At 42.8% G+C, this 23626-nt stretch overlaps 2 protein-coding genes and 1 long non-coding RNA gene across 3 annotated transcripts in view; 2 read left to right on the forward strand and 1 right to left on the reverse strand.

The window, feature by feature from the left end:
• The first annotated feature begins 59 nt into the window (after nt 1–59).
• On the forward strand, nt 60–21176 carry EXD1 (exonuclease 3'-5' domain containing 1). The gene is made up of 11 exons (XM_083836670.1): nt 60–210; nt 893–961; nt 2014–2065; nt 3586–3722; nt 5034–5101; nt 6274–6360; nt 7741–7845; nt 7964–8044; nt 11923–12066; nt 13680–13871; nt 19876–21176. Exons 1-11 carry the CDS (start codon nt 84–86, stop codon nt 20188–20190), a joined length of 1377 nt encoding a protein of 458 aa, XP_083692796.1. The 5' UTR covers nt 60–83; the 3' UTR covers nt 20191–21176.
• LOC310899771 lies at nt 20402–22537 on the reverse strand. The gene is made up of 2 exons (XR_014584650.1): nt 21861–22537; nt 20402–21604 (listed from the first exon to the last, which is right to left on the reverse strand). It is a non-coding gene; the product is annotated as an uncharacterized lncRNA (long non-coding RNA).
• Nucleotides 22538–22595: 58 nt separating this feature from the next.
• The window catches only part of INO80 (INO80 complex ATPase subunit), a 68209-nt gene continuing 67178 nt past the window's right edge, over nt 22596–23626 (forward strand). Inside the window, exon 1 of the mRNA XM_083836667.1 lies at nt 22596–22941. The gene's annotated coding sequence lies outside the window, so the exon portion shown is untranslated. The remainder of the gene's footprint in view (nt 22942–23626) is intronic.

Consider the following 23626-nt stretch of genomic DNA (forward strand, 5'->3'; position numbering starts at 1 on the left):
GCCACCCCGCGCACGCGCGCCGCACCGGGCCGCCATTTTGTGTGGCGCCTCAGGTGCGCGGCAGGCAGCCCCGCGCCGCCCCCATGGCCATCAGCAGCCCGCGGCTCGGCGCCGCCCTGGGCAGGCCCGTCAGGCTCACCGTGCGCAGCGGCGCCTTCGAGGGCGTGCTGCAGCACCTCAGCCCCGACCGGAGCCTGCTCCTGCGGACAGGTCGGGGCCGCCGGTGGTATCCCAGCGCCCCGGCTTGGTGAAGGGAGGCTGGGGCTGGAGGCTGAGGCGCTGTTGTGGTCGTTTGGCGCCTCACGGCCTCGGGGCCGCTTGCTTAGGGGGCTCCTGCACTTCTGTGAGGAAACCAGCTCTGTGTGAGCCTGGCCTCTGGGGGACAGGCACCGGCAACTCGCTCCGTCGTTAAAAGTGGTGTTTGACCCTCCCGTGCCACGCTGGTTGAGCCCTTTGGTCTGAAAATAGCCGTGGATGACTTCTGTAGGGGCTGCTCGGGATCAGCATGTGCGGCCTCCAGCCCAGAGCCTGCCCAGCGCTTGCTGTGCCTGCTGCTGCACGTGTATGCGGTTCCCCAGAGCCTAAACAGTCGTTGGATAAATAAAACACAGTCTTAAAGCTGAGATAAAAGTAGCTGGATCTGTCTGTGCTCTCTGGTTTGAGGTTGTGTGGGTGTAGCAGACCAGAAGTCTGTCCTGTTAAGCACACGGAGTCATTGTATGGAAATGCTGTTCTGTAAACATACTGTCCCTTAAAATACCCATTTTATTCACTTTATTGTAATTAATAGAAGTAGCTGGTCCTCTTGTTTTTGCTTTGTTCAGTAAATGCTAAGTTTTTACCTGTAACAGCATAACTTGACGCATCTATTTTTTCTATTCCCTCATTGCAGTGAAGAACTTGGAAACTGGCAGAAGTACCCCAGGAGTAAAGATGTTCTTTGAACACGAGATAGTCAGTGGTGAGGCCTTAATGTGCGTTAAGACACGGGGATCATGGGCACTCAGTTCAGCATTTCAGTTTTGGTCACTGCTGAGTTCTTCAGTTGCACAACTTACCTCTACCCAAGTCAGTAGGAATCAGAACGTTGTAGAAATCACACACCTTTTGTTCCCCAGTTATCTGTTAGTGAGATAGTAATTCGATGCTTCATGAAGGTCTTGTGACTGTACTGCATTAAGGCTTATAAATTGATGAGCTAATGAATAAGGTTCAGTAAGACCACTAATGGAAATTACAATCAGGAAGTTGAGTTATGCATGCTCCCTGTTTACTTCCTGAAGGTTGAAGGCATAATTACACATTTATTGTGTGTTCTGTTACAAGTGCAAGATGTTCTGTGCTGGGAAGTTAAATTGCTGAAAGCTCTAGTTAATTTGATTTTGCTTTTACTTGCACAGGTGAAAGGAATCTCCACTAAGTGGTCTGCTTATGTGAGCCTTTTTCTGTGATTCACTAGTCATAAAATATGGAATTACTCCCCCCCCCCCCCCCCCCCAAAAAAAAAAAACAGTTTCTAGTGTGTAAAGGTCCTGTGCATTTATTTCTATGGGTGTCTGCTATCAAGTTTTGCTTTGGGGACAAAGAGCAAAGTGCTGAGGGGGAAGTAGCTAGAAGGCAGCTTATCAAGTACTTAACTGTGTCCATCTGCCTTTTTCCATTGTATTTTGTATATCTGTACTGTTTTATATTTTTAATAGCAAGTAAGGTAATTAGTTGTAGTTCAATATTGACTTCATTTTTGGTGGGATGCTAAGCCCACTGCTTATTGTTTAAATATTAAAGTTTTGATACTTTTTTTGTAAGCATCTTACATGAGCTATTTTATATGCAGTTGTACATCAGAGCGAATTTAAAAATACATAAGCTGTATTTTGAGTTTGTTTTCTTTTCTAGTATATATGTCTGTCCTATGCTGTTTATTATTCATTATAGTTCTCCTTTTTTAACACTTGTTATTTCCCAAAAGTTGCTTGTCAGCACCAGAATATAAATTGTTTATTTCTATTGTAGTGGAATTGCTGGATGAGCCGGATTCAGGGAACGGAACAGCAATGCTTTCTGAGTATGTTGAAATGCGTGCTTGCTTTTGTGATAGGAGATGGGAATAGGAATGCAATTGGTAGGGGAGACACCACCTGCATTTAATATCTTACAGATGTTCAGACCCAGCTGTGCCAAGTTTGTATTTGCTATAAAGAGATTAATAAGGCGATGAGTAGAAGGCCTCTGCTGTTTAAAAGACTCTTTCAAACTATAACTTACTATTTCTCTGTCCTTTTTTTTTTTTTTTTAAATTCCCATTAATGTTCCTGGGTGAATGATTTGCTTGGTTTGTTTGCGGGTCAGCTTATGGTTTCAGGGACGGTTTCCCATGAACATTTCTTCTGCCTGAATAGTTCCAGGCGAATTGTACATGGGAGTTATGTTTGTATAGGTGCTCTAAAATGTATATAAACATGACTTTAGGAAGGTGGTAAAGCTATATTTCAGACTTCTACAGTCTCCTGCTCTTAGATGACTTTGCTTTGGGTCTTCTCACAAGATCACATTTAAGTTTTTTTTTTCTCCTAAGAAAAGTAGGAATGAAGAGGTATCTACTGAATAGTCCTTAAAATATAGTTAGCTCATAGAATTGTAATTAGCAGCACTTGTCTTGTTTGCTCCTGCCTTGTCTCCTTCTTCCTAGTTAAATAAGTAATACATACTGTGCTCTCTTGTGTGACAGATTTATTTTTGTACTAATCTTTTAATGTACCATTTTAGATACGAGATTTTTCATCTACATCTAAATGTTGATCACAGAGTTACTTTTTATGTTTTATTATATTGAGATAGGGATATACAGTGTAGGAGCTTTATAATCATAATGAGAGGGCTTTACATCAGTATACAGAAATTTATACTAATAAGGCATATTTCACAGTAAAGCGCTCTTGATGTTGGAATGTCCTGTTTTAGAAATTAAGCATCTTATACATGACATGTTTCAGTGAGGTGAATGTTTACCAACTCAATTTCTGGCCTCGACTTGCTACTATCTCTTTTAAATATTTAATAACTTCAATTTGATTGTAGTAAAGTTTCAGTGGGTATAACTGTTTTACTGATTAATTAACTTGTAAAATCACCCTCCGATTATAATGATTAAATAATGGATCAAATGTTAAGGTTTCAGTGTAAAAATTTGCAGATATTTCAACTGTGTGGTTCTTGGGCTTAGATCAGGTACTTCATTCATGGTACTTTTAGCTCTTTATTCTCTTGAAACCTTCATTGCTGACCTTTGTGGTGAGTATCTGTTCAGGTTCTGTTTTCACCTTTTAGTTTTAGAAATAAATCTGAAATTTCATATGAAGTAAAGATCCTGTGGGAAAATAAGCGTATAGTGGGATAGCTTCAAAGTCTCCCTTCAGAATCATGCACATGGGATTAGGAAGTTGCTTCAGTGCAGCAGTTCATTGTCTAGATGCAGGTAGGTGGCGTTGGATGAAATAATTTTCCTTATGAAAATATCCATGCTGGTGAAATGTTTTAACGTTTTGACTTCTGTGCTATGTATGTATGGTTGTCTTGCTCCTGCAGGTGCACTTCAGCTGTTGAGGGGAATGGGAACAAAGGAGCAGACACAGGACAAGCAGATTGTAGCCCATGGAGTTCTCCAGGCGTCTTCCCTGAGAGCCAGCCCAGAGCCTTGAATAGCTTAAAGTACTCCCTCTCAGGTAACACGAATATTATTCAAGCAATGTAGTTAGTGTGTGTCAGACAGGATCTTCCCCTGAAGCTGTGGGCTCTTGGCTCGCCTGTATCTGGACAGGCTGTATTCTGAAAGAACAGTGGTCATGGACAGATAGGCACAGAGCTCAATATCAGCACACATGCCTTTTGCCTGCAAATATGTACACAAGATCAGAAAAACTTGTTTGCTTTCCAGAATGTTAATTCTGTGGTTCTCATCAGCTGTAAAAGTGGCTGAGCAGCATAACTGGTTTTTGGAGAAGTCAAGCGCTTCAGCCAGTGAGCATTCCTCTCTAGTGGCTGTTTAATCTTATCCTTGTACCTGAAACGTACGTGGCACGACAAATAAGCGAAAGCTCACTAAGACTATTGTACTTCTGTACTGCACTGGCTGTTATGCTTGGAAGGCACTTGCATTGATTCAATTGAGCGGTTCCTGCTGTATGCACACCCGCAGGTGCAGATCTAAAATGCAGTTGGCTCACTCTGTTCATACAGAGCCATGACAGGCATGCAAGGCCTGTACAAGCTAAAGGAGGGTCGGTTGCTTTTGCCTGGGAAGTGGGGAAGAAAATGAGTGAGGCTGACAAAAAATCTGGGATTTTGATCTGGGAAAGCCTTTTAATATGTTGTCATGTGATTTTGCAATAGGAGTTTGGGAGACTGTCCTTTTGTTGTCATAGGTGCATGTTATTAATGTTTGCATCTTACTTAAAGGGAAAGGAAGTCTTTTGAGAGCCCTTTATCTGTTCATTAGACATTGTTAAGCAGGTGTTCTGAAATACTAAAATCTGTCTTAAATTCTGTCAGCCCTCTTTTAACAGATGCAATTTCTTTAATTGAAATCTTTGTTTTCTTTATACATCACAAAGACAAAAAAAATAACACTGCAACTTTTGAATAGTCAGTATTTCTGTGAAAAGTTTAGAATTTTGGTTCGTGCTCAAGACTATGAATATCTGAAGCAGACAGTTCAGTAAACTGAACCTGAAGTTTTTGCTGCTCCATCCCTGAAGGTGTTCAAGGCCAGGATGGATGGGGCTTTGAGCAACCTGGTATAGTGAGAGGTGTCCCTGCCTGTGGCAGGGGGGTTGGGACCAGATGATCTTTAAAGTCCTTTCAACCCAAACCATTCTGTGATTCTATGATCTGTTTGGATGTGTTCAGGGAGTAGAGAAGGAAGAGCTAAGTAGATAAACCAGAGAAGTAGAGTGATTATATAACTGAAATACATACTCTGTGCAGAGTTTATTCAATAAGAGGAAGCTTCTAATGTTTTTTAAACTTCATTTTAGAGAAGGAGGAAGAAGAGAAGATAGAGTACACAGTTATTGATTGCTTCCAGCAGAAATTTGGCCCAGCAGTAAGTATTAACTAAAGCTTTTACTTAACATATGACTTTTAAGCCTGTTCTGTTCTTTGTCAGTAGCTCCATTAGGTGCAGGATGGTGAGCACTGCTCCATGAGGTCTTGTATTGGAAATTGTTTCTGCAGACTGTAGTGAAAATTCAGTAGTAAGTAGTAACTGGCTTCTTAAGTCAAGTAGAAATGGTATCCCTGGTGGTATTAAGGTATGTTTAAGTTGCACATACATGCAGGGAAAGAGTGCAGTGCACATGAGTTTGTAGCAGATACGAATTTGTACTATTGTGTGCTGGTTGCTGTTTTCAGAATCTGTTTCACCTGTAAACTGGGATGAGGAGTCAGTATTACTACTTAGTGAGCAATTATTTTCTTTAGAAAGGGAACAACATGAGGAATTGTTGGTGTTTGGAGAGGGAATTGTTGTTTTCATGGGTGTTTGGAACTTCAGAAGTGTCTGGATGTGGTAGGAAGAATTTCAGAACACATGATAGATTTCTTGAACCGAATAGTATTTTTAGGTCTGAATTAGACCAGCAATGCTATGCCTTCTATGCCATTTTCTCTTGCAGTTACATCATCTGGGATTTGGGTTTTTACTATGATAAATCGAGAGCGCACACAAAGGAAAAAGCTCTTTTACCACAGGGCAAGATTTCCCTACTTACAGATGAATTTATTTTTTGCTTGAAAAAGAAGCTGGCTTTTTATTTCTGCCGCTCTTACACCGCATGTGCAGTATGGGTTAATTTATCTTAATTCTCTTGAAACTTCTTGTGTCTGTGAGGGTAACAGGTTTATCTGAATACCTTAGAAGATGTGTTCCTGTTTTTATCTAACAGGAACACCTTCTTTGTGATCTTGAGGAAGTTCCTTAAACCTAGTTAAGAGAATTTCTTCTGAGGAGATATGGGGAGTTTATAATCTTTAGTTAATCCATGATCTCTATTAAATCTGTTGTTGTTTCTAGCTGTGGAATACCCAGCTATCTATCTGTAACTGGACCGATACTGTGTCTGTTTCTCTTGGATCACTATATACGTGGGATTCATTGTGCTCCTGATCTGTATTTACCTTACATATGGATCATGACCAGAAAAATCCAGCTTTACTATTTGTCCCTCTGCTTATCATTCTCTGGCACTGTTTATTTTTACCCCTGTTTTTCATTAGGTGCTGCACCTGAAACAGCAGCGTGTTGTTAGTGTAGTTGGAGAAGGTGTTAATTTATGTCGTCATGGAAAACTCTCATGGCTTCAGGTAAGAAGCAGATGTTTCCCCAGATGTGCCCCTAAATGGACGCAAAACTAAGAGATGTTTGGGGATTAGCCTGTGCTTAAGATGTACTAGTGTGACTGTTTTGGTAAGGGATATGATTTTCTTCAAGACAATTAAGGTCTTCCATACACTACCTGTTACAGGAAGAATTACACTATTGTAAGGCAATATAATAATTACTTGTATATAATATTATATATTTGTATATAATATTATATAATATAATATATAATAATATAATATATATATAATAATAATATATAATATATATTATATATATTATTATATATTTATATTATATAAATATATATTATATTTAATATATTTAATTATTAATATTAATATATTTAATTATATATATATTATATATATATTATATATATTATTATATATATTATATATATATTATATATAATATAATATATATTATATTATATATTTTATATATATTATATATATATAAAATATATAATAATAATAATAATAATATATATAGTATATAATGATATGTATTTGTATATAATGATATAATTTGCTTGTTTTGCCATCCCTATTTACTTGAATAGGGGTAGAGGTATTACAATAGTACAACTGTTGTCTATTGAAAAACTACGAGACCAACGTAATCACAATGCCAATGTAACTGAAGAAGTAAAATCCATCTAAAGATGATAAAATATCTTGATTAGCTATGGTATTATAAATATCTGAAAAGGAAGGGATGGAAAGGAATATAGTTTAATATACTCAAAAGCGTCCTGATTTATTTTTAAAGAGGCTTAAAGTGGGTGTGGTTAATCCAAAGCAAAAACTTGTGCGGGAGTTCAAACTTAACTTGCGGAAGTAAGTATCCACAGAATTTTTGCTTTGGCATGGCTAAATTGTATTCATATATCAGCTTTTGTTAAGCCACTATGAGTTTGAGTATAGACAACATCTAAATGTTACGGCCTATATGGAATGGTGTAGTGGAAAACAATGTCTTTTATTTTTTTGGTAGCAGTTTTTGATACCTAAAGGAATGTCATGGGAACAAGAATTTTTCTTGATGAGATTCTTTAGAAATGGCATTGAGGTAGACGTAGGAATTTATGCGAAGTGCTTTGGATAGGGTATGCTCTTAATATGCAGCAAAATGCTACCTTTAAATGTGTATAGTAGACTACTGGTTCATTCTTTCTAATTATTGTGAGTTATCTCTGAAAAAAGCAAGACTTTCTCATAGATTAGCATTAAGGAAAGTGTGCTCCTTAACATGAGCTTGTATATGAGGTTGTCTTGTATGTGACAGTGCACTTCCTCCTACCTTCAAATCCATTGTTCTCGTCTCACTCATCTTCTTTCTAACTCAATTTGTTGTAGATAGCAACAAAGAGCCATATTTTTCTGTTTGATATTTTCCTTCTGGGCCCTCAAGCTTTCAAAAACGGATTACAAATGGTGCTGGAAGATAAAAACATCTTGAAGGTAAGGGTTAAGGGTGTGTGAGGACATCTGAGGTAGGAGGGGTTGCACATAGATGTAGTGATAACCAAAAAAGTTGCAGTTGGACACAGGTTTGTCTGACGGCTCTTTCTTGCTCCAGGTCATACATGACTGCCGTTGGATCTCAGACTGCCTTTTTCACCAGTACAGCGTCCTTCTCTGCAATGTCTTTGATACGCAGGTACGCTTCACATATTCTCGTTGGCAACAAAAGTTTCGATGAGAGAAAACTGAGCCTTATTCAGAGCCTTCTTTCAAGGAAGGTTTAATGTCAGTGGAATGTGGTGATAGTTGAGCCTTCTAAATGTATTTTTGTTCTAGGTAAGAATTGCCAGGCAAGGCTGGTATTCAGAGCTTGTCTTGTGTAGACCAGAATAGATTAAAAATACTAGTTTTTCACAGAAGAAGCTTTTATCGTAGTCAAGAGAAGCATCAATCTATGAGAGATGCTTTGGGTATCTCTAAATCCCCATTTTAAAAGATTGTTAATATCTAATACTAGCAGCAAGTTTAATGTGTTTTTTGTTTGTTTGTTTGTTTGTTTTTTAATATGTGCTAACGGGTCTTGATAAAACTTGGCAGAACCTGATGCTACTGTGGCTTTAACAGGAGCCAGGTAGACTTGTGTTTTATATTCCTGGTTACCCTTTCTGACCCTTTCACAAGTGCAGGAAACAGTCAGGCTTACAGGTATCCAGGAATTGGAGTGTCTGTTAATAAACACAATTGTGGAAGTGAGAGTACAGGCCAGATAATCACAAAAATCTTTGCTGGTGCTGGCTCTGATAATTGTGGTAATTAAAATGTTGCATGACTAAGTGGAAAATTAGAGTCTTTTCAGAGAAGAAAATAACAAAATGACTATAGTTGTTTGTAATGGGTGTGTTATTCTTGTCCTTGCACATGCACTGATTTTTCATGTCATGAACATGACTGTCTGTAGTAGCTCTTCAAAGCCTTAGTCTGGGTTATATAGTAAATGTTATACAACAGAAGTTTCTTTCAGTCCCTCTCTGTTGTTAGTTTGGCCTTCTGCCCCTAAATATTTTTAGTATTCTACTACAAATCGAGTATCAATCAATGTCAGTGTTAAGTCTTGACTGCATGAAAAAGGTCAAGGAGAAAATTCCTACCAGTGCTGCTAATTGTATTGACTAGGCAATTGTACTGACTAGAACATGTAACTGGTACAGTGGAAATGACTAACCGGACTGATCCATGCTAGGATCTCCGAGGCCCATAAAATGGCTCTCATAGTTCTGTTGTCTCAGTATGAGCTGATGTGCATGCTTTTCTTGCATAAATAGATCTTTAGGCTTAGATTCAATTACTCTGATCCATTGATCTGAGTCTGAATCATACATCTAATATAAGTAAGCAAGGGGAACAGTTTGGTTTTGACTGCCCTAAAGTGTGCCTGTCATTGCAATATTAAGCTGTCATCTACTTTTGTCATCTACTGTCTGGAGACAGTAACTGGGAAATTCCTGTGAGCAAACTCCCATAGATGCTCTTTGTGAGGCACTTAACACTGAGAAGCTCTTCTTAAAATTGGAACAGGCTATGTACACAAGTGCATGTGCAAGTGAGACTGTTTAAAAACACAGCAGTGGATTGAAGAATTCTAGTTTAAATGGGATTCTGCCTGCATAATTTGAAAAGTTTTACCCGTGGTTTCGGCCAGTTGCTGCAACTCTTTGCTGCTTGCAATAATATACATGTAGTGCACATCAGTGAAAGGTTTCTAATGTTCATCCATAATACTGCCTTCTCTGACACTTCTGTGCTGCATCGTGAGATAAGAGCATTCTCATGCTCTGAAATCTCTGCCTCTTAAAATGCTGTTGGCTGCCTAGTTGTTTAGTAAGAAATGAAATAATACAATTCTTCTTAGATGTGTGTACTGAAAGAATAAAGTACGACAACTTGAGACTGTCCATAAAACAGAGGTTCATGCTAAGTTTAATCACAAAATGTGAAAGTGAGGTATTTGCTGTCTGGTTCCACAGATCAATGCACATACACACCTCTTTAGCATGTAGTAGTCAGTTTCTGCCCTTGAATCCAAGCCATTAGCATGGCATGACTAAGATTTTCTGAGAGAGTTCAGTGATAGCTAAAACTGTTTTCATTCTTAAGTTTATTTTATAATCTTGCTCGTTCAGATTAGGCTTTTCATGAATAGACTGCATTTTTGTTTAAATATTTAAGTCTATTATCATCTTATTTGGAAAGCATTGACTTCTTTTTTTTAAAACTAGAAACTCCCTCTCTAACCTTCTAGAGGAATGGAATATTCATCTCCATAGATTTGAAAGTCTTTATCTTGACGTTGAGTAAAAGTAACTGACTGCTTCAGAAGGTCTTTCCTGAGGTTCCTCTTCATCTGCATTTGGCCACTGAGAGCTAAAAGCCAGATGAGTTTTTAGTGGTCAGAGGTACAGTAAAAAGGTCTGTTCGGTAAGGAATCATGGAAACTCCCTCTTTACCTGGTTATTTGTGCTTACAAACCAGTGAAAGTCAGCTTTCACTGGGTCTTAATTTTCCTCTCTTCAGTGAATTCATCAGACTGAATTATTGCAGTTCCTTTCTCCATGTGTACTGTTACTTTTCAGCTGATGGTTGTAGACTTCTTTGGACTACAGCAGTGTAGTCAGCGTACCAGAAGTGTAGGCAGACCTAGATTCTTTGTTCTACTACAGAGCATAGGAGGTCTGACATAATTTCCTTCCTTAGTCCAAGATGGCTTGTTCTACTCATGGTGCACTAGCATTTTGTGTCTTCCTCATAATACTTTAGTAAAAGCTTTTATTCCTTGGGAATTCAGTAAACGGATTGGCTTACTGCTTTCTTCTGGTAAGCATAGTAAATACATGGCTTCTCTCCCAGAGAAGGCAGCTGATGCCTTAGAGTCAGTTTTAGTCAGCAGTAAATCATACCAGCTTGTTTGCCTTTGCTATTGGATGGCAAAAGTCAGGAATTGGGGGTCTAGTCCTGGAATTTGCACTCAGTGTAAGTGTCCAGAAGAAGCCAAAGTTAGAAAATCCTGTCGTCACCATTGCAGGGGTTGGGCTGGTGCTGTAAAGCACTGTATGGCCGTCTGGATAGCACATGGACAGTTCCTGGTGGAACAGCTCAAACAGCAGCTTCAGCTGTAACACTTGCAGTAAAACTGGGCTAGCATGTAAACTCCAGGTTTTGTTGGCAGATTTGTAGATACTTGTGTTAAGAGTGTTGGCTCCAGGTTTCTTAATAAAGTTAGAAAGGAGAGAAGGATTATGAGAGGTCAGTGGGGATTCCAGAGGACCAGAGTAGGAGTCTGGGGTTTTGATTAGGAGAGAAAGTCTGAGAACTTAGTTCTAATGACAAATCACTCAAGTATTTTTTGAAGATGGATCTAGGCTTTTCAGTTTCTCTTCTCTGTTTTCCTGGTGGGTAGACTCTCTTCCAGGTTTCTGTTTTCCACTGTCACCTCTCTGCACCTGTTAAAATAGTCCCAATCTTTGTGTTCCTTAATTAGTAGCAAGAATTGGAGCCTGATACTGCAAAGGGTAAAAGGGATAAAGCCAGCATAGGAAACAAGCAAAAAATATGCCATGCAGTTGCTGCTGTAGGCTGTTGTCTGCTTCAGTTTTGGGTCTGTATGCTGTCAAGGATGAGTCTTACTGGCAAAATCAGTTTTTAGTCAAAAGGTTTTAGACCACTTACATATTCTTTCATCATGTTTTCCTTGCATTGCATCACTACTTAGTGTTTAAAAAAAAAAAGCAACAAGAAGTATCAGGGGAAGTATTGCTGTGTGCTTACTCTCTTCTGATACTGCTCCTAATGTGCTGTCTGGAGAAATCATTCTTATAACCTGATTTACTCTTCATTTAACTTGACAGCTTTAAGGAGTCAGACTACTAGTTCTGCAATTGTATGCAGTCAAAATGAGGATGAATGTGTCTGCAGCATATATATATATTTTTTTTGTATTGTAATATGCTTCCCCACTGTCAAATCTCTGCTTTTGCTCAGCAGACACTGGTGATGACATACTGATCTCTTCCATAACAGGTGGCTGATGTTCTGCAGTTCTCAATGGCGACGGGTGGCTACTTTCCGCACCGCATCTGCACGTTGCAGGAGTGTTTAATGCAGCACTTGAAGATACCTTCCAAACGGGATGCCCTCCTGAAGTGCAGGCAGGAAGTGGCTTCGGTGAGTGATGCAGTGAGGCACCTCTGAAGACTGAATTGTGAGCTGTGCTGTGCCCCTTTTCAGATTCTTTTTTTTTTTTTTTAAGAGCATGTCACACTATTTAGTAGTCAAATTGCTGTAGTTCAGGACATTTCGTAATAGTCATTTGGGAGGCAGATGCAAGCTTCAGCTCCTGTCAGTGCTTATGCTAGTATTTCCTAATAGTACATTTAAAATTGAGGTATTGAAGAAACACACAGCTTATGCAATAGAAGTCTTGTGTAACTGGTAAAAAATGGTCTGGATATCTTAATATGCTTGACTAATTCTGAAACCTAGCTCCAACAGAACAAATTGGGTAAAATGAACCCTGAGTCGTGCAGGGAAAGAGGAAATACTCTAGCCAGCACTGCTAGAATGGAAAAATGAGAGTAGCAGCACAGTTCAGTGGCATTTGCTATATAATTGTTCTCTGTCCTTGTTTTTTCTTAATCTTTCAGAGAGGGACAAGCAAGGGAAATCTTAATGGGCAAGAAGTCCCCAAGATTTGGGGAGTGTAAGCTGGATAAATAGCATGTAAATAGTATGGTGCCAGGTGTGGTGTGGTATCTCTTTGTCGAATTTTTAATCACTTGACCTTTCTTTTGATTGAGGGGACTGGCAGGAGGACTTCCAAAAATACTGTTCAATATGGGAGGAGCTAGATACTTAATGAGACCCCACTATACAGACAGGATTTCTTTTGTGAATGGGAACAAGCTCTGTTCTGTCAGACCATTTTTCTCCCTTTATACTAGTTTTGTAACTTCCTGAGTAAATCTGAGTGGTTTTGCACAATCTACTCATTGATATGAAGTCTTTATCAAAAGCCTCAATTAAATGTCTTTTGATACGGCTATAATTTGTTCAGGGAAATTATTTTTAACCTGATAGCTGCTCAGTGAAATCTCTAATTTGAACACATCTTCATTTTTTATTTCGGTGTCTGAATTCTAATAGTGTCTGTCAGAATTTAATTTTAGAGAATTCTGTATGGCAGATCTAAGCCAAATGACAACAGGTTTGCCTTCCTTATTTAACTTTAACAGATCATCCTATTGGTCTGAAGAGGAAAAGTGAAAAATGACTGTGTAATAAGTATATAGTAAGTATACCAACATAAGGGACTGTAGTGATACTTTTGCTCACAGTATCATGGTCGTGCTGCTTCACTGGGACTTACTCTCATGTTCTGCTAATTTCAGTTGTGCTGACTGAAATTGTTCCTATCCCTGGCTGCTTCCCTGATGGGAGGTTTTTTTCCAACTTGATCTTTCAGCTCCACTCTTAGGAACACACACCTAGTTTCCTACCTAGTTTTAGACAGGTGAGAGAGAACCTAGCATTACACACTCTAGTAGGTGTATGTTGTTTTTTGTTATTTTTTAAGAAGTAATTCCTCCTCCCAGGCTTCCTCTTCTCTGATATCCCCAGGGTTGTACACAGATAGCCTTAGAAACTGCAAGCATTCAGTAGCACAGAAATAGAGATCAGGATCTGGCGATATTGTTTAAACTGCAGAAGAACGTGATGAAAAGTTTTGTTATAATTCTTGCTACTGAAATAACTGTTTTCATTTGTATTGGGATACACAGGAGAATCCTGATATATGGTTCTTGAGACCCTTTCCACCTTCTCTGCTTCAAGCGCTTGCTCTGAAGGCTATGTACCTTCTGCTGGTCCACTCATCTCTAATGGATAATTTGATGTCTGACCTAACAGCTGTGGTGAATGATTACTTAAATGCTTATCGGAATGGATCTGGAGATCACCTTAGGAGCACAAAGGTAGGTATGTCCTAGCTTGTTTCTCAGCCTGGTAATGTGATCTAAGGCTCTGATGGATGAACTCTAGAGGACATAGCTAAATTAGCTTCCTCTTCTGCAGCTGTACACCCTAGTTCATGCCACATCTTGCTTCTGGAGCACAGCAGTAGAAGCGATGGTGTCTGCATCTATCTAGCTGCTTTTGTGTCAGTCTATTCGCACAAATGCTCCTTAAGTTAGTGTTGTGGGTGGTGAGCTGCAACTGTTAAGGAATGGACACGTGCCTTCTGTTCATTCTGATCTGAGATTGAGAATCTCTGGGCTCAGTGGAGGGTATGTGTGTTTGTGGACATGAAGAGTAACAGGCAGTTGTAAAGTGGTGTTATTTGGAACTGCCAGAGTTGCTTTAGTTTGTTAAGAGGTTCTACTCCCCAACATTTGTTCTATTTTTTTCACCAGTTGTGTCACCCTTACTGCTGAGTTACTTGAATGTCCTGTCTGTTTCTGGGAAATGTTATGTTTTGTTGCCCAAAGATTTTTATTTCTGTAAAGACATGAATTACTTTTTCTTTCATATTTATTGTCATCTGAGTTACCTAAAAATATCTAGTCAAGTAACACTTTTCATCTTTGGTTACATAGACCCAGTAGAATTGTCTCACAAATGCATGTCCAGATACCTTGTAGCGGCTTTTGTGTGGTGGACACTTCAGTAATTCCTTCTTCATTTTTAGAAGGGGAGGGATTTTTGGTTAAGGAACTTGACTTTCTTCACTGGTGGGAAGAAAGTTCCATGCAAACCAAATAGGCAGTGGTATTGGTGTGGTCTTTTTCAGTGTCTTCAGTGAAGAAATCTTAGCAGGGCTTGTAATAACTGTGTAAGACATGTCTGGTGTTAAGATAGAGTAAAAGGTAAGTTGCCAGACATTGTCATTCATCATGAGGAGACTGAACTAACGTGATTAGATCGTGTCACTAACTCATTTTTGTGGTTGTAAATACCTTGAACTATTTGTTTGGAAAAGTGAATACAGGTCTGTCTTAAAGGAGGATTTATCTATTTCTTTGCCCTGGTTTAACAAAGCACTTGAGCACAGACTTGAATCCTTTGAGAACTGTGTAAGGGCTCAGAGCAGTAAATCCCACTAGTAAGGATTTAAGAGGAGATTAATTCAGATAACCACAAGAGGTCACAGTTGCCTCACTGATCATATCTGAAAACTTTTTCTTTTGAAAGAAGAGATTTCAAAAACAGAAGGTTGTGTATACTTACATTTAAAAAAAAATGAGCTTGACATCTGAATTTCCAGTGTAAAAAGCATGCAAAAGTAGGAGAGAGAGAGGGGAGAAGAACACTTTTTAAAAAGTAAAAAGATTACAGAAGAATTCTACTTAGCATTGGGCTATTTGTTTATAGAATTTTCTAACAGTAGTCAGGTTAATAATTGCTGAAGCCAATCCTTTTTAAAATCCATTTACTGCATAAGATTAGCCAAGGGATTAATTTGATCATGAGCATTTCAAATGGCATTTTGAAGGCTTATTTAATATCACATCTGATGGTCATACTTGCAGTTGCTTTAGGAATCTTGGAGTGTGGACAGTAGGAGTAGCCATTTTCACCATCATTAAACTGTTAATCATTTTCTCTTTTTATACCTTGGAAGAGGCTCACGCAAATGAAAGTCTCTTATACTAGAACAAAAATCTGCTTGATGCATATTTAAAGCCCAAGCAGATCTCCATGGTTTGGTGTATCTTTCTGCTATTTCTTTTGGTTTTGTGTGTTTTTTAATTTTTTTCAACAAGTAAGAAATAAAAGTTAATTTTAAGGGCATCCTTTGTGACAAGTTCAACTAAATCTGTTTAAAAATAATAAACAGTTTTATGCAACTTGTAGTTTCTCTGACTGTTTATTAATTCCCTGAATCAAAGAGCTTTTATTCAGATCTGGTTCTCTTGTGGAGCTACAGTTTAAAGCTGCCTGGAAAATCCTTTCACTGTAAAAGAACTATTTTACTAGTTACAATTTATACTTAAGCTCTGTGGGATTTGTAGTTGGGATACAGTTCTACAAAATTAAGTATCGCTTGAAGAGGTCTCATACCAACTAAAAGAATACGGGGCAGTCTGATAGAAAGCACTGAATGAAAATAGTCAACCTCTTGAAGTTATTTAACTTTTTTTTTAAAGGTGACTTGAATCCAGCAGGATTTATACATGGCTGGACATTGTCCTTCCTTTCTTATTTGACCTTCCATAGCTAGCTTCTAGTCTACCATACTTAATTGGTCAACATCCTAATTCTTCAGTGTAGCTGCCTTTCTTTATTAGTAAAATGGGCCCATTTTTACTTGGAATTTGCTGGATGTAGATCTTCTAACTGTTCAATCACCATTGTAGCAAAAAAGTTGCTGGACTCTTGGTGAACAGCAGTCTGGTACGATAAGCTTGTCTTTACCTTGGAGCCAGCCTCCAGCAGCAGCAGAGTCCCTATGCTTGATGACTTTGTTCTCCAGGGATCATCTGATGCAGTTCTAATGCTACTTCAGGAAAAGCAGTGGATCTCCTTGGATTCTGAAGTAAATATCTGTGCAGGAGAAACACTGAGAACCTGAAATAGAAGTCTACTGTGCTCTCTTCATGCATCATGGCAACCTTGGAGAACTAGAAGTGAGTCCTCAGTTGCTGAAGCAGGACTGTGGCAAAGCCAAAGTCAATGAATGCTCCAGGGCCATAAAGTTATCTTGCACAAGGTCAGCTTCCAAATTGGAAGGTGGACATAATTCCTGAGTAGAACAGGAACCATCTGTGGGACATGAAGGCTTTACTTGAAAGTTGTGGGAATGAAAGCCACTAGGCAAAAGTCTCCAAGTCCCCATGGCCTCTTTGAATTACAAGCCCTTGGAGAAGATGGCCAGATCTGGAAACTGACTGACTGCTAGTACTCCAGGTAAGGAAACCTTTTCTGGGCCCTTCTCTCTTCTGTTTCGAGTTTTTGGATTGTGCTCTCTGAACAGAACAGCAGATGTTCAACCTTTTGACAAAGGGAAAAATAGTTACATAGACTGGGCTACAAAGGTGTCTGAGCATGCTATACCTGACTAAGCAACAAGCAAAGCCGCGCTTCCTTGGCCTGCCCTGGTCCTGCTAGTTGTCACCGCTTCTGACCTTAGAGTGACATGCCATGCAAGTGTATGCTCTTTTCCTTCTCCCATTCCTCCAAACTTATGATACTCCCACAGCAACTATGCTTGCAAAACAAGTACTCAGATACAAACAGTTTCGGTCATGAGACTTCATTTTTAATGAAGTACTGAAGCTGGGTGGAATACACATCCATATTGCCTCCCATCTCCGGCTGCCATGTTGAATCTGAGCTTCCAGATCAGAGCTGACACCATTGAACTTCAGTTCAGACTAGTGTTGTAGCATCCTCCTAATCTTTCCTGGGTCACTGCTGCATCCAGAAATTCATCATGCCAACAGCTATTGTGTCTTACAACGGTATCAGGATATATGCGGTGAAAAAAATGTTTTGGCTTTCCAGACCCAGGTTGCCTGTGAATTGAGTAATGCTGAGTAATGAGAAATAATGTTGAATAATGGCTATCAGGGCAACTAGCAACTCCCTCCTTTCTTTGTCTAATCAGGGGATTCTGCCTCTGGGAGCAGATCTGGGTGGGGCCCTCTGTTGTTCCTATTCTCAGGAATAGAAAAGGAAAGGAAAAGTGAACATGCATAATCAAGGAGAAAAAGCCAAGCCTCCTCAGTTGCCCTGCACTGAGGAGGTCACTGCGTTCCCTTAGGGGTTGCTGCATCCAGTACAAGTTGAGGAAAGATAGATGTGAATAAGGCTGATGAATGTAATTGTGCTGTAAATGTATGTGAATGTAAATTGTGCTGTAAAGTCTTTCTCAAGTGGTAATCTTCCCTCACCACTGAGAGCGAGCTCATCCCAGACTTCCCATCCTGAAGGTCTCTGCTATTTCCTGTATTTTCAGCATCACTTTCTGGCAGGAGTAATTACTCTCCTTGTGGATGCAGAAATGAAGTAAAATGGATTTCTGTGCCTCTGCAGCTCTGTCTCTAGAAACGAGCTAGTAACGGAGCTGTGTGTGAAATTTCTAATTCTCCTTTTAGATTTTTATTGTGCGTGGTTAGGTGTTTGTAGGTATCACTGCATTCTGATGTGTAGGACTTAGATTCAGAGAAGCAAATGCTGCCTGGGAGCACACTGGTGTTCAGAAGCAAATGATCTCTTAGAAGTGCAGCACTTTAACTGATGGCTGTTCTTTGGAAAGAGCTTTGGTACTGTAGCGGAGTTGTGTGGCAGTGGGGAAGCTGGATGTAAGTTCTTCCGGTTAAATAGAACTGAAGGTGGGGTGTTTGCAAGTAAGCGCTTCATCTGCTTTTTTTCTTAATGCTGTCTGAACTATTTTGCCTTCCTCTGGATCTGTGCAGACTTCTAGACGCAGGTTTTATGAGGCATGGCTTCCCTTTACAAAGGCTGTGATAACTCCCCTCGAGTATCCTATCCGTATATTTACTCCTCCTGCTCTTGGTGTTTCTGCCAGTGTGTCCATGCTGACATCAGGCTTAACCAGCATGTAGCTTCCTCTGTCTTCCCCTGGACTGTCTTTAAATGTGCACCATCTTCCAGTCCCTGGATATTAAGGCAAGTTTTAAGCAAGTTACTACAGTTGCTTGTTCAGCTGTTTCACACCGTTTCAGGAATCTTGGGTGAAATGCACCTTGCTGTTTCTGTTTAAAGTATCAGGACAAATATTTATGCAACAATCTGAAACATTCTGGATATACAACAAGTGTTTTTGGTGTGGGAGCCTCCACATTTTTTCATGTTGAATGCAGAAGTGAAAACATGTTGTGTTTGTTCCTGTGCTGCTTTTGTGTTCTGACCATCACTTGGCCCAGCAGCATGGTTGATGTTTTGTGTGCTTCTTGTGTTTACAGAAAGTTTTGTATTGTTTTGGTTTTGCTAAATGATAATTAAATTCTTCTGGCCTGCCTTTTGTTTGTTCTGCAACTTCATCCTTCCTGATTTCTTCATTTGGATGGGGCTTTACTGTTCTGAAGGGCAATTATTTAATAGTCTCTGTTCCCCTACTCTGCAGTCCTGCCAGTTTCCTTTCACTTTCTGTGATGTTTTGCCGTTGTCTTGAAGTTGTCCCCATGCAACCTGCTAGAATTGAATTTGCTTGGCTGCTTGTTAGCAAGCTTCCTTTTTGTATGTAATTCTCCTTTCTATAGATGAAAGCAGTTGTGGATATTTTTGTTGTTCCCACAAACACGGTGAGCACTGCAGTCCTTGTTAAAGAGCGGATCCTGAAATGTTTTTGAATGAAAATGTAATGTTTTGTACAGAGTTCCATGCATGCACTGCTCAGAACCGAGTCAAGGAATCATAGAATCATTCAAGTTGGAGAAGACCTTTAAGATTGTCTAGTCCAATCTTTAAGGAGTGCATCTCCTGTCATGTACTTCCTAAGCAGCTGTTCTATTGATTTATAAACTATGTTGGGTTTTTCCACATAAGGATTTTTTTAATACATTTGTTTTAGGATAGAAATACCATGTTTTTAAAGAAAAGCCAGAAAAGTTGCCTTTACAGTGGTTCCTATCAGGAAGCCTGAATGGTCATGCCTCTTTGGGGGCTTTACAACTTGATAGTGCAAAAGATCTCAGGGGAAATCTAAATCCCATATGTGAAATATTACTTAAATCTTGAAGATCTGTATAATAAAGGAGTAAACAATAAAGCAAGTCTAATATTTTTCCCTTTGGGTTGCGTTTAAAAGGGAGAGGAGAGTCTCCCCTCCTTCCCCCCAAGATAGTGTTTGCAGGTAGTTAATGCATTCAGTAGATGCAATGAGAGATGATTACTCTGTTTCATTGGCTAATTACAGAGGGAGCTCTTATCTGATATTAACAAAAGTAGAGCATAAGTGTATGCATATGTATTGTTTTGATTTCTTTTCTCTTTCTTTTCTTTTTCCCTTATCAGCCCACTTGCACGGAGCTGCCAAAGGAGCTGCGTCAGCTGGCAGGCGTCCAGAAGCTGCGAAGGGAGAAAGCAGTGAAAGACTACAGGATGAATGAGGATGGCCTTTTGATCAGGCCAGCCATGAAAATAAATGAGAGAAGCGATGCACAGAAGGATGCAGCCCATAGAGATGACGGGGACTGTCTTCCCCCAAATGAAGCAGTGTCTCAAACATCCTTTAACAATCAGGATCTACTTTGTCAGGAAAAGAATGAAAATCAAAATCAAGTGGCAAGTCTGTGGGAGAACCTCAAACCAGCCTCAAACTGGCTGTAAAAATCTTTGATACAGGTGACTTGATGAGCTCAAATTGCGGATCTGAGGGCATCCAAATGAACGAAAAGGGGCTGCTCCCCATGTAGAAGAAGTACCAAAGAAAAACTCCTCTCTTTACAAGGACAGGTAAACAGATTGTGGATGGGAAATAATGGTCTCTCTAATGCCAAGGCAATTCCTGCTGTGATTTGTCGAGATCTGTTTTGAGATCTTTTTTTAATGAGCTGGTTTTGCTCTTTACTTTTTTTATTAGACAACTGTCTTAAGTTGTATTGGTTCTTTTGTTGTCAACTGTTGCAGCATATGTAAAACTCCCACACAAACCAAATATCTAAATAGGGGAGCTCCTAAGATGCCTGTTCATTGAGATTAGAAAGGGCTTGCTTGGAAAAAACAAGAGTTCTGGCCAACTAACGTGGGCTTGGTTTATACCCAGATAAGTCTCTTGGCGTATCTAAACAACAGCCACGCATAGGAGAGTGCAAAATATCCCGCCCTAATGAACAGCTCTGCTGGCAAAAACGGCAGAGGTGTACTCCTTAAAAGGACTCTTCTGCCAAGTCAGGGAGATTTTAGGCTAACTGACAAAAGAAGCAGTCTGCTTATTATGTTGCGCTCTGCCATTGTTTGTCAGCCCTACTCTATCGGACTCTTGTAGATAAGGCTGTAACAGTAATGTCTGTATACACACAAGTGTCTGTGGGGGAGCAGTTAAATTACTTTAAAAGGTGTCTAGCATTTTCCCCAAGCAAAGTAAGATATAAAGGCAAAACTAGTTTATTCTCAGTGTGCTTGCTTTGGCTGTTACTCGCTAAAAGTAAAACTTTTCCATCTGGTAGCACTCTGCCACAGTGACAAAGGTAATGCAAGCAGTGCCCGAGTCGTGGACCATTTATTGGCATAACCTTAACGGTATTATGTAACTAAATTGTATAGTTCCTTTGTCTCAGTTTACTGTAGAAAAAATAAAGCAGGTTTGAAACAAGTTTCTTACAGCTTTTTATGTGGAGATCGAGTCTGTTTCATTTGGTCTGCTAGGAGATGCTGGCAGTGGACTGGGCCCCTTCTCAGCACTGGAGCTCGTGCTGTTCATCTGGAACAAGATTTTCCCAGGCACCGAGTGGTGGTGTGGAACACGCAGGCTCCTCAGAGCCAGCTCTGAAGTGCTTGCATTGTATTTTCACAACTGAAATCATCTGGGTCCACCCAGTCCCATTAGTAGAGGAACAGGGAGGATGGCAGAGTGTCAGATAAGGGAGGGATGGTTGGATGTAAGGGCTTGGAGTCTGGGAGGCAGAAGAGTGGGTTTGGTCTTGGTGCAGGATACAGGCTGAGCTCTACAGGCACTCTTCCAGAGGAGAGATTGAGCTGTGCTCTTGGACTCTTCCAAGAGGAAACAAAGTTCTGGCTGGAACTATTACAAAAGAAGAAGGATTTTTAGTTAGGGACTTGGTAGTATGACTACATCTCTGTTACTGCATCACTTAGAAAAACCTTCCTGAGTAAACCAGGCTGCAGCTCTCTACCGTCTTATGTAATGCCGTAAGGGAAAGAAATGGTTGGGACTGATGAGTATCAATGAGCGGCAAACGCAGATTGAAAATGATAAGCTTTTTGAAGGAGAAGAAAGAAAGACTTCTGAAATACTTTTTTAAAATGACCCATAAAACCTTTCAATGTTGCTGTGTGGCGGCGTTTGATAGGGTTCGTTTTCTAAGCACCGTGCGGAAGAGCCGCGCGCTCTGCCTCCTCCCCGCGCCTGCTGGCTGCAGCCAGGGCCGCGTGCAGGCACGGGCAGCTCCAGCGGAGGCTCGGGGGCCGCAGGAACGCTCCGCTGTCCGTGTGCTGCCGGGCCGCGGCTCCCCGTTACCAAGCACGACCCCCGTCTGCGTACAACCAGCGGCCCGCAGCGCCCCAACTCAGCGCTGCCCCAGCTGAGGGTGCTGCCTAACGCCTCAGCACCCCCTGCACGGCGTCCTCAGCGATTCCTTCGGGCCTGAGCCACCCGGGGCCGGGAGGAGCCCGAGGGGGCCGTGAGGGGCTGGGGGGTGCCCGAGGGGTCCCCGCGGGGCCGCTCCCGCCGCCCTTCCGGCGGCTCAAGGGCGAGCGGGCCGTGCACTTCCGCTGCCCCCCCCCGCCTCCCGCAGCCATCGCGAGAGCTCCCCCGCCTCCCGCGAGACCCGCCGGCTCAGCCGGCCGCTTCGGCCGAGTCCCTTCGGCAATTTCCGTCAGCGCCAGGCGCTACCAATCGCGCGGCGGAGCGCATCGATGCTCGCGGGCCCCCCGCCGGCCGGCCGCGGGGCCGGGGCCCGCCGAGGGGGCGGCGGGGGCGGCGGGGAGGCGGCGGCGGCGCGGGCGGGGCGGCGGGGCCGGGCGGCGGGCCGGGGGCGGCGGGGGGCGGCGCGGGGCTCGATTGTTCAGGCCTGGGCATGGCGCCTCTCCTCCCCCCCGCCATGGCTCCCCGTGTCCCTGCTCCTCTCCTCGCAGTGAGCCAAAGTGGCCGCCGCCGCCGTCCCCGCGCCCGCAGCCGCCGCCTCCTCCTCAGCAGCAGCAGCAGCCGCGCGGGCGCCATCTTGGCGAGGCGGGAGCCGGGAGCGCCCCGCGCCACGACACGGGCGGCGCCAGCCCCGGCAGCGCGGGGCGAGAGGCCGGGCGGAGCGGAGCAGAGCGGCGCACCGAGCCCCCGAGACGCCCCCGGCCCCCCGGCGCCGCCGCCCCGCAGCCGGAGCCGGGCCCGCCGCCGCCGCCCAGGTGAGCCGCACGGCGCCGCCGCCTCCGCGCCGCCCGGGCCGGGGGCAGCGGGGCCGGGCCGGGGCCGGGCGGGACGAGCCGCGGGGACAGGCCGCGGCCCACCCCCCCCCCCCCCCCCACCGCCCGCTCGGCGGCGGCGGCGGCAGCCGGGCCTCTTCTTAAAGGCGCAGGGCCCCGCCCGCCCGCACCGCCGGGGGGGTTCCCCGGTACCCCCCCCCCCCCCCCCCCCCCCATCCCCGGACGGGGACCGGGACCGGGGGGGGGGGGTTGGGGCGGGTGGGGGTGGGGCGCCGCCGGCACCTGCGGCCGCACGTGCGCGCGGGGGGCGGCGGCGCGTGCGCGAAGGGGGGGGAGGAGGGGGGGGAGCGGGCGGTGCCCGCGGGCAGGGCTCGGGAACGGGGCCCCCGCACTGGCACCGGCACCCCCTTAACGCGGGGGGGGGCGGGGGAGGAGGAGGAGGAGGTGGAAGGAGGCGGCGCGGCGCCAGCCCCGGGCCCGGCCGCGCCGTGGACGGCTGCGCGCTGCCGGCACCCTCGGGCACGGCCTCGGCGGGCGCCGCTCCCGCGGGGTGCGGGGGCACCGGGGGGAAATGGGGCGCTCCGGGGGCGGGGGGCGCTGGCACGGGCTGCGCGGAGAGGCTGGGGGGGGCAGCACCGGGTGCTCCCGGCCGGGCGCGATGGGGCGG

Source organism: Anser anser (assembly GCF_964211835.1).
Source record: "Anser anser genome assembly, chromosome: 5".
NCBI classification, from domain to species: Eukaryota; Metazoa; Chordata; class Aves; order Anseriformes; family Anatidae; genus Anser; species Anser anser.

Coding starts and splice junctions, on each gene's coding strand:
- EXD1 (XM_083836670.1), top strand. CDS start 84: ATGGCCATCAGCAGCCCGCGGCTCGGCGCCGCCCTGGGCAGGCCCGTC. Junction 211..892: donor GAGCCTGCTCCTGCGGACAG/GTCGGGGCCGCC, acceptor CCCTCATTGCAG/TGAAGAACTTGGAAACTGGC. Junction 12,067..13,679: donor GCAGGCAGGAAGTGGCTTCG/GTGAGTGATGCA, acceptor TGGGATACACAG/GAGAATCCTGATATATGGTT.